Source organism: Sphaeramia orbicularis, chromosome 24 (genome assembly GCF_902148855.1).
Source record: "Sphaeramia orbicularis chromosome 24, fSphaOr1.1, whole genome shotgun sequence".
Classification (NCBI taxonomy): domain Eukaryota; kingdom Metazoa; phylum Chordata; class Actinopteri; order Kurtiformes; family Apogonidae; genus Sphaeramia; species Sphaeramia orbicularis.
The window spans coordinates 29001288-29011898 of NC_043979.1; the positions used below are offsets into that span (position 1 = coordinate 29001288).

A 10611-nucleotide genomic window follows, 5' to 3' on the forward strand; every position below is an offset into this window, starting at 1 on the left:
AAAAACAATTCATTACACCAGTAAGACAGACACATCCTTATAGGACTCATAAAGGGTCTGAAGACTCCCTGTTCATGTAGTTGTTTCAATGCAGGTCACATACAGTCACGGAAAAAAATTATTAGACCACTCTTGTTTTCCTCAGTTTCTTGTTCATTTTAATGCCTGGTACCACTAAATGTATATTTGTTTAGACAAATATAATGATAACAACAAAAATAGCTCATAAGAGTTTAATTTCAGAGCTGGTATCTATCCATTTCCCATGGTTTTCTTGATAATAACCAAAGTCACTTCAGTTCTTACATCAATATCTATGGCATTGTACTGACAAAAACACTGCTTTTAGGCATTCCATGTTTTCTTTTCTGTCTGTTTTAGTCACATGATACACACAGGAGTTAGTGCTTGATTGCATAACCATTGTTTTTGATGACTTTTGATGGTCTAATAATTTTTTTCCGTGACTGTATTTAACAGGATATCTAATGTCTCAAACAAAATGCCAACAGCTACAGTGCTCACATGCACAACAATCTGTTTGAGTTGTGGCATGTAACTACATACAACTTAGAGGTACTTACACTTCACTTTTGTATTTGCAACTTCATACAATTATTCTACTTTTCACCCCAGTGCTGTAGATTACATTCTACATTTGTCCAATGAGATCCAGATAAATGTGCTTGAAGTGAATGAATGTGGGTCTAGAAAATTCTTGTCCATTTTAATCTAATTAATTAAAAAAAAATCTCAAGATTAGCTTCATACAAAGTAGGCTTTTTAGAGATGTGGTTCTCACAGGACAGTGGCATACCCACTACAAACATATGACAGTCTTATAGGATATATCACTGTAGATTAAACCACCACCAGTATATGTTAAAACGCACTCAACCTTAAACATCTAGAGCTATAAAAATATATACAATCCACAGGGATCATTTCACTCCACAATGACCACTAAACCTTTGAGCATACTTTACAGACAATACAAGCTTTCTCTTAAGATGTTGAAAACAGTCTGAACACTTGTTCCATCACTGATGCATCTCTATGACATCTGTGAACCCACTGATACATGATCTGGTTGAAAGCTCTTTGAAATAGATGAAATGCTTCTGAGAAAACGTTTTGTGTCCTATGAGTAAGTACAGCACCAGCCAAGGACATCACATAAACATTTCACCGTGGACTTTACTGTCCCCTTTATTAAAGATAAAGCCAGTCATTGCAGAGATGTTGAATGCAGCAGCAGCTCTTTCATCTTTTGAGCTACCAGTAGTTGTTTTTTTGTTTTTTTTATTTATACACCTTAGGCACAAATGTACCTTCTATTTTTAAGCGCACCATACAATTCAAAAAAGTGAAAAGGCCATTATTTCCACTTTCAAACATATTGTATGACATGTTTCGAAATAATAAAAACACATTTTTATATACCATCACAATTTATTTATCTAGGCTTTTAAATAAGATTTTATCAGTCTTAAAATTCAAATGCATCTTCATTCACAGTCGTATTACTGAGTCTGAAAGACAAAATCTCTGAATATGTATATATGTTCTCTTTCAGGTAGTGGGAAGTAGCAGCAGAGAAAATGCACACTGGAAGGTTAGCACAGAAAATGTTGAGCAATGAGTAGTATTATCACATGTACAAAGTAAAGAGCAAATGAATAACAGCTTTTGCAGACTAAGAAATGTCATCAGTGCAGTATGAAAAAAAAAATCTTACTTTTGATTAGTTTCCAATATTAGAAATCAAAATGTGCTCAATACATCTATCAGTAAAGAAACTGTACAATAGATCCCAAGGGGGAAAAAATGACGCTTAAAAATCTTGCTTCCATGGCATGACTGGTACTGCAGGCTCAACAATTTTGTGCAGTACTACCTCCTCTTCACCGCTGGTCTCGTGCCCTTGCTGCTGCCTCCTGCTTTTCCAGAGCCCTTTGAACCAGAGAAGAGCTTGGTCATGAGTTCAGAGACGTCTGGAAGCTCGGGATTTGGGTTCAGCATGTTCATGGACTGCTCCATTTCCTGTAGAGACACAAGTAAATGAAAACAGCTGTATGTAGAAAACAAACGGCTGGAAACAGACTGCAAAAGCTTTAGTAAATAAATAAGAAAAAAACATACTGAATCACACTACAGTCTTTACTGACTTGTGACACTTAAGCATATGACATATTTCTGTCAACAGTTGACATTTATAACAATTCTTACAAGAAAATATTATAAATTAATCTTTTATCCAACTAATAGGAGTGGATCCTCTTAAGTTCAGAGACACTATATGATGAAATAAAACAATACAGCCTTATGAGCCCTGGCTCCTACCTTTCTCATTTCTGGGTCATTAGTGTTGACAACCTTAGGCAGTAGAACAATAATCAATAGGGGCAGAACCATCATCATGACCTGTAAGAACAACAAAAATAAAGCTGTTATACCAGAATTTAAGAAGCACGACACTCAGATTTTACACTGAGTCTTAAAGATGAACAGGTCTGAGGGGTGGGAGGACGAAGTTAAAGCTAAACAATATGCAAAGAATAAACACAATAATATAATGACAGATTAGAGCTATGATAATTGCTTAGTTTTCAACCATTACATTAACTTGACAGTTATTTTGATAACTGCTTGATTAATTTATTTGTGAAAGTAAAATGGGAATTCTGTTCTTAAATTTGAACATTTTCTAATTTCTTTAACCATGATGGTGAGATGACCACAGAGACAAACAATATAATGTTAAAGTCATTTCACCTGTCTCCTTTGTTAAAGGAATTCATTTTCTCAGTCAATTATTATTCAGCACAAATACTGTAATCTCTTTCTCCTCACCATTGGGTTCATAAGGAAGTCTGTCCAACCCCAGGTCTCCCGCCTCATAAAGTAGCTTTGAGGGCTGCCTCTTATTTGGAGTGGATAGGGCTGACGAATTACTTCTGAGGTCTTGATGAAGTTGACAAGACGCGCCCTATGAAACAGATAACAAGATGCTTCTGAATCCAAGACCTTCAAGCAGAAATGTACATTCATGACTGAGCCAATTGAGATTTCAGCACCTTACCTCATTTTCCCCTTGGATGTGATGTCAACACGTACTGGTTCAAATCTGAAGGTGGGAGTCACAACTTCTACAACATAAGATCCTGAAGGGATGTCATTCACGGCAAAACTCCCATCAGTTCTGTAACAAAAGAATGTCTGCCTTCACTTTCACATACTCAAATATCCAGTTAACAATTGAGACATTTCATTTCAATGTGGTTATTTTCCCAATAACACCGAAAAAAATAAAACATCACCATGACCATAACTACAAGCCAAGTTTCCTATCAGGGAAAATAAGTGACTGAAATCAAGTCAATCTGTGACTTCTACAGATAAAGGTTAACATTATGTGACAATGTGATATGTCAGTCTTGTTTAGATGTGACTATATTATTGCAGTTTATTTAGTGTTTTCTAGCTGTTTTAGTGATTAGTAGTAAGTCAACTGACTGTTTTCTGACATTTATTATAACAGTACAAAGAACACAGCTGTTCGTTCTTGTAAAACCAAATAAACAAAAATATAAATCACGTATATTATGAAACATATACCGTTTGTATCCACAGTGATCTGCCAGTGTGGTGATTTTTTAATGTACTCTTGCATCAGATAAATCTGCAATAACAGCCTCATCCCAGGAGGCCATGGTTTGTTATGGTAACATTAGGAGCTAACTTAATGATTTGCACCGGAGCTAAGTGTGAAGCTAACAGACGTACGAGGAAACGTAGAGATTATCAGGTTTATACTTATTTAATGCCCACTGTTGGCATTGAATTCACAAATACTAAGCTGTAAATTAGTTAGGACAGTAGTGATCTGCCATCTGTCAGCAGCAGCTGCCCCGGGTTACTGCCCAGCAGGAGCGGCTAAGGTAATAGCTAAGCGGCTAATGCTAAAGCTAACTAGCCTAGCCAAACAGTTAGCGCAGCTGTGTCTTACCTCAGAAAGCCCACGTATTCTTCACCTTCCACCAACACCCGAGCTGTGGAAACCCAGTCTTGCGTTTTCACACCGGGAACTATGGCTCTGCCCTCGATTTTGAAGCGATCTCCGTTGGACTGTGAGGATACACCTGCACTAGGCCCCGTGTCCATGTCAGTGAAAGCCCAGGCCACGACGAGCATAGTCTGCACCAAAGCCCATAACAGCGGTACCCCTTCCCTTCGCCACATATTGTATATATATATGTATATATATATATTTTTTTATAAAATTAGAAAGCGCTCTGACGGGAGCTGTGTCAACATGTATTCAGGAACAGGCTGGAGAAGAAGCGGAAGACTTGGCACACCAGCTGTCTCTGCGGAACACCACGTCACTTTGAAAACAACTTTATTGTACAAACCCACATTAACACTGTTGATTTAAGATGCACGAGCCAAATCCACCCTTTCACTCAAGATTTTAAGGTTTCAAGTTTGCAAAATTTTGTTAGAATCAAACAATACATTTATTTACATTTATCACGTATTTGTTTTTTTGTACTAATAAATTAAGTTCTTTTTATGTAAATTGAGGTATCCAAATGAATTAATTTGAGTCTAACTTATCTCATATTATCATTTATCTGTAATAGACACAACCCCTGTATGCAGTATATACACTCCAGTTCACAACACTGTGGAGTGCACTCCTATGTATGTAATCAATCCAGTGTACATATGAACAGTCTATATTCTGCACTATAGTGTCACTGCTGTAATGTTTACTTTACCTAGCTCTTGTAAATATTATTTCAGTAATAAACTTAATATTCCACACTCAGTTTTTGTTGCTTTTTGTCCTCCAAAAATTAAACAAAAATCATGTCTCAATTCTTCAGGTTATCAATACTGCAGACACAACTAATTGCATGAAGTCATATAAACTATGACTATACTGTAGTACTTGGTTTATCTGTATTTATTTATAAACACTATTCCTTAGGACAAGTGATTAGATACTAACTACATTTCACTTGCTTTGGATTTACACAACTGTTTAATCTAATATTTCTACATAGAATAAACATTTGCATTTTACATAAACTGTAATCAATGATTAGTTTGACACACTGAGAAAGAACATAAATGACAAGCCATTGTGAGATTGAAATTGTATAAAGTGTAATTATATTTTAACATACTTTAACTTTAAGTGTTCACGAATTTAGTGTCTCATTTCCCACTTAAGCGTGATTCAGACCATTTACACTGGAATTTAAACAAAATTTATTGTCTTTCTTTGCATGTACAAAAACTGAAATATCAAAAGAATCACATTTTGATTTTTAGAAAATTTATTAAAAGAAGATTAAAAGAATCAGTTGTTTTTACATTATACAGTCAAATGTCATATGAAGAGGCAAAATGAAAACAAGAGGAGCTCTAATAACTTAAGACTGATTCAAGTTCCCGATTCCAAAGAATCCAGGTGCAAAAACATCAAAACAGCGGAGCATTAATTACATCCACAAGTGCATTTGCATTCCATGGCAAAGAGTGGTATGGTGAGAAAGAGCATTGGCACTTCATAGAGCGACGTACACCCAGTCTCATGGAGGTCCGCGATGTGCCCCTTCACAAGACGATCCACTTCAATGTGAAGCAGTCACTTTCTGTGTATTTAGCAGAAAGACTCTCTCAGCCGTCCTTAAGCGTCTCCAGCTCCAACTGAGGGAGTTGTCTGAATTGTCAAGTTCAGTCCCAGTTAAGAGGTTTGAGTTTTAAGTGGCAGAATGAACCAGTCCATTTCTCTGGTATCGCTATCAGTGTGAAACACAGCCATGATCTGGCAGTAGTGGTCACAGTCGCAGAGCACTACATGACATCTGTCAGGGCAACTGTGACAGATAAGCCTCAATGGCCTGCAAAAGGAAACAGACTCAATTATACAGCATAGATAATAAAAACTCATCTGTGCTTTACATAGTGGCAAAAAATAATGACCATTATCTACATATACAATGACAAATTTCTATCGATTACATTTTTTTTTACATGGTCTTGTTATCTCTTTCCATAAAGCACTCCATCATATAAAAAGTCTTACAAAGATTAGAATTAGTACCATAGATTTGTTTTCAATTCTGGCAATTCTGTTATAAATGACTGTCATAGTTAAAAGTGTTTTCAGTACAAAACAGGATGACATGATTCAATAAATGAACCTCAACCACAATACAGATTTGTTTTACATATTCTAATGCTAGTAAGCTTATGCTAGAGCTGAGTTTTTGTTTGTTTTTTTTGCTTTTGTTTTTGTACATGGGTGTGGTTTGTTTGGGGAGTGTTAGCCAAAATCAACAAGAAGTGGAAAAATGTGTCCTCTTAAACCTTTGTGTGACAGTATTCATTACAAAGCTCTATTTTTTTTCCACATTTGTAATATTCCTTTCACAGGATGAATAAAAATGGGAGATTAGTCCTAAATATCCTGTAACTAGTATTTCTATTTTATATTCAAGTTTGTACAGGCATTGTCAATTAACCGCTTCTCTGAATTACCAAACAGATATAATTGTTATTGCCCTTTTACTTTAATATATTTGTTTAGTTTAGACAGGTTATGTTTGTTATCTATATAATTCATCTGTATTACATATAAATTGAGAAAAAGAAAGTAACATGTTCTTTCACAAAATTCTGACATCTTCAAACAAATAAGGCACCTCACAAATGCATCTTCTCCTTTCTGATAAAATTTCTAAAAAAAAACCAAACAAACAAAAAAAAAAAACAAACAATCAAAAAAAAAACCCAAACTAAACAAATCACATTTTTACCTTGGCCAGTTCTCCTGTGGATCCTGGAATCAAACATAGTCGGGCTCCTTCCTTCCATAAGTCTTTTAGCCGCTGCTTCATGACTTCAATATTCCTATAATACACAATTAAAAATTACCATGATATGTAATGTCACCAAAGTGTTGAAGCATTATTACTATCAGTGTTGATTATTTTAATCAGGAGAAAGTGATTTGTGTTTTTAACAATGCTCACCTGTCTTCTGAACAACTGTCCTGCAGTCTTTTCTCATTCTTAGAAAGTTCTGGCCACCACTTCCTGATAACGGCTTGAACCCAGTGTAAACCCACTGCTATGTGTCTAAAAACAGATAACATTAAGTTACATTTAGTCAAGTGATGATCGTCTGTCAAATAGGTCATATAATATTTATGTGATCTGAGTCAAAAGCGCCTGGTTTTGTTGTTTAATCTTACAGAGATTCCATCAGTGATCCAGCACAGCTTATTAGTTATTCATCAGAGCAGCTGTAGTCTCTTACATAAGCTGAGAAACATCTTAAAGACTAAAACAGAAAATCTAATTCTCTTTAACTGCCCTGTGAGACTTACTCTTCATATTTACTGGTGAGAGTCACTTTCACTTGGGGCATGAGGTCAACGCAGCAGCCAAGTGATAAACATGGTGTTTCTGTTTGAAGACTGAAAAGAGTCAAAAAAATAAAAGTCAGTAATTTGGTTATGTGGACACAAACACTGCATACAGGCTATAAATAGAGGACTTCAGCCTTGGACTGTTGGTCATGGAAAGGATTTAACAGTGAAGACACATTCTTATTTAATTTACAAAGTCAAGCTGTTTTGCTGGACAAGTGTGGTCAAGTCATACATTGATGCTTTAGAGAAGATGAATTATGTAAGAAGGGAAGAGATGTAACACTCACTTATTTGTCAAGACAGGTAAGCAGTCAAGTAGCACCCCTGCATCCTGAATTCTGAAATCAAACACACTGAGAATCAAATACAAATACATGCTTTAAATGTGGGAAAAAAATACATAAAAATGTTATGATTATTGGTTTTACCTCAATAGGTAGGCTACTAATTCACTGGCGTTTCTTCGCCATAGTGTTAGGGCTACTTTTAGTCGTAGATTCCTTCCAAATAGGACATGAGTCATCGCTTCATGGTCCTTTGATAGCTACACAAAAAGAAACAATGCAACATGGTAGTTCAATGATTGCACTATTAACATACACAGTGAGAGAACGAAGCCTGGTGTTCATCATCAGGGTGTTTACAACCTTCAATACAGTAGTTTTATGACTTTTTATTACTGCTGTGAATGCAATTTAACAACAAATTTATATCCAGTCAGGTTTGGCAAGTGTTTACTGGTGCCTTTCTGTGGCAGTTTGATATTTTTAAAACTTCTCATGGGACTCGAATATAAACAAGTTTGAGACTATTTAGGTTTTTCTGTGTTAATAGTATGAGCATTTTAAGGACTGTCTCACCTCTGTGAAGTCACTGTACTTCGAGCTGGCCCCAGCCATCTTGGAGGCCTCTGCAGAGTTCATAGGGAATCCGCAGTTGTCATTGTAGTGAATGCCCCGCACATCATCGGAGCATGTCAGCTCATTTTCTTTGTTGGCCATGCCGCGGTCATGGACACGGCCTACATCTGATGTTTTGCAGTGCAGCTTTACGCCCACCTCCACCAATGTACAGCTTTTCCTCTTGAGAGATGACAATCGCTTCCCTTTGCCTGGTCTGTTTGCTCTGTGATGCACTTGAAATCTGTCAGGATGGAAATTGATATAGACAGACTGTGTAACTCCATTTAGTTAGAGAACACTGTCACTCAAAAGTACAAACACTGTGATAATGGATATGGAAAAGTGCCTTAAAGGTCCAATAACTGAGGGATTATCTGTGGGACACAGATAATGCGTGAGTGATCATGAAGCCCACAGATGTGGATCAGAGACTCACCTTTCTTTATCTAATTCTTCCTTATTTATAATTTCCACCTAAAACAAAAGGATAGGGGTTGAGGCCACTACTACATTCTCTACATCTACCATACCACTGTATGGTTCTTGATAGTGGCAGGATTTAAGAGGTAACAGGACAGTTACTGACGAAATAAGTCACAGTATTTAGTTTTCATACCTTCTTCATGTTCTTTTCAGCAGGAAGATGCAGACAGGGTCGCAGAAAGCCATTGGATTTCTCAGGTTTGACCTTAAAGACTTCCCGTTCCCAGACATGCCTACCAGCTGCCATAATAAAGGAAACTGTGGGACAAACAATTGTGGTGCAGACAAATTACACATTCAAGCTCAAAGGAACAGCTCCCCATTTTGACATTCATCGGCCTCACACAACTTCAACACCGTCTGAAATAAGGAGATACAGTGCGACTGTCAAAGTGAAAAGGGAATCATTTAGATTAGATAAACTAAACGCTACCTTGTGGTGAGGAAGGCGTTGGCTTCTGTGATATAAGTATTAACGCTACCTAGCTGATTTATGAGCTACCACTGCTGTCATAAACACACTGTATGCTTTTAAAGTTCAGTTAACATGTCACCTACGTTGCATCAAATGAGACAACATATGGAGGACTGCCGCACTGCAATTCGTTCCGTTCCGTAGCTAAACATTAGCTAACAGCTAACTTTGTGTGTTAGCTCATAGCCCTGTTATGAAGGGTAAACGGAGAGAGCAGCTAGCTGGGCCGCTAATGCCAGCTAGCTAGCTTGTTAGCTTCCAAACTCAGTGAACATAAGCCTTTATGAACATCCATTCAGGAACAATCTTTACATTTCAAAGAAAAAAGTCCAATGCTTACCGAAACATTTTGTGAAGTGTCTGGAGTTTTCTTCGGGTGTGCAATTCCAAAACGTGAAAAACTGGTTAAACTTTAGCACAACTGTTTGTCTGCAGCCTCGCTAGCGTCCTGCAGTTTTTACCATTCAAATGAATACACTGCCGGCCTGAGAGGATTGTGGGATTGAATTTGGCAGAGAAATGGATATTTAACGACACCTGTTGGTCAACATGAAGCTGATTTCAATTCTAGTGCGTCACGGCGCCACCTAGTGGTTTACAGGCAGTAAAGCACAAATACTGTGTGTTTGGTTTATCATGAAGACACACAGTGGTGTGATACTTCTGTGGAAGTACAACAGTGATACAACAGTGAGAAAAATACTATGATTAAGTATAAGCCAGAGGTGAAACTCATTTTAGTTCACATACTACGGTGGCCCAGAGGTGCAACAGGCCAAAAAATTATCCACTAGACGAAAAAAATTATCTACTACAAGAAAAAAAAAAAGAGAACAGCCTAAAAAAATTATCCACTAAATGAAAAAAATTATCTACTACAAGAAAAAAAAGTTAACAGCCTAAAAAAATTATCCACGAGATGAAAAAAATTATCTACTACAAGAAAAAAAAAAAAAAAGAGAGAGAACAGCCCCAAAAAATTATCCACTATAAGGAAAAAAAAGGGGAGAACAGCCTAAAAAACTTATCCACCAGACAAAAAAATTATCTACTTGCAAGAAAAAGAGAACAGCCCAAAAAAATTAGCCACTATAAGAAAAAAAAGAGAACAGCCTAAAAAAATTATCCACTAGATGAAAAAAAAAAATCCCCTATAAGAAAGAAAAGAGACCAGCCAAAAAATTTATCCACTAAAAGAAAAAAAAAGAGAACAGGCAAAAAAAATTATCTACTCGCCCAAAAAATTATTCACTATAAGAAAAAAAAAAAAAAAGAACGGGTGAAAAAAATGATCTACTATG

At 36.5% G+C, this 10611-nt stretch overlaps 2 protein-coding genes across 2 annotated transcripts; both read right to left on the reverse strand.

Annotated features, from left to right (window-relative positions):
- Positions 1–1179: 1179 nt before the first annotated feature.
- Positions 1180–4383, reverse strand: emc7b (ER membrane protein complex subunit 7b). The gene is made up of 5 exons (XM_030128744.1): positions 4010–4383; positions 3083–3202; positions 2854–2989; positions 2344–2424; positions 1180–2043 (listed from the first exon to the last, which is right to left on the reverse strand). Exons 1-5 carry the CDS (start codon positions 4240–4242, stop codon positions 1894–1896), a joined length of 720 nt encoding a protein of 239 aa, XP_029984604.1. The 5' UTR covers positions 4243–4383; the 3' UTR covers positions 1180–1893.
- An 889-nt stretch (positions 4384–5272) lies between these two features.
- katnbl1 (katanin p80 subunit B-like 1) lies at positions 5273–9807 on the reverse strand. Its single transcript, XM_030128743.1, has 10 exons — positions 9651–9807; positions 8969–9093; positions 8789–8826; positions 8311–8593; positions 7879–7994; positions 7738–7788; positions 7406–7495; positions 7050–7154; positions 6834–6927; positions 5273–5915 (listed from the first exon to the last, which is right to left on the reverse strand). Exons 2-10 carry the CDS (start codon positions 9080–9082, stop codon positions 5883–5885), a joined length of 924 nt encoding a protein of 307 aa, XP_029984603.1. The 5' UTR covers positions 9083–9093; positions 9651–9807; the 3' UTR covers positions 5273–5882.
- Between the last annotated feature and the right edge of the window lie 804 nt (positions 9808–10611).

Coding starts and splice junctions, on each gene's coding strand:
- emc7b (XM_030128744.1), bottom strand. CDS start 4,242: ATGTGGCGAAGGGAAGGGGTACCGCTGTTATGGGCTTTGGTGCAGACT. Junction 2,425..2,853: donor ACTTCCTTATGAACCCAATG/GTGAGGAGAAAG, acceptor TTGTTCTTACAG/GTCATGATGATGGTTCTGCC. Junction 2,044..2,343: donor ATGACCCAGAAATGAGAAAG/GTAGGAGCCAGG, acceptor GTGTCTCTACAG/GAAATGGAGCAGTCCATGAA.
- katnbl1 (XM_030128743.1), bottom strand. CDS start 9,082: ATGGCAGCTGGTAGGCATGTCTGGGAACGGGAAGTCTTTAAGGTCAAA. Junction 7,496..7,737: donor TTACCTGTCTTGACAAATAA/GTGAGTGTTACA, acceptor GACTCTTTTCAG/TCTTCAAACAGAAACACCAT. Junction 6,928..7,049: donor GACAGTTGTTCAGAAGACAG/GTGAGCATTGTT, acceptor TGTGTATTATAG/GAATATTGAAGTCATGAAGC.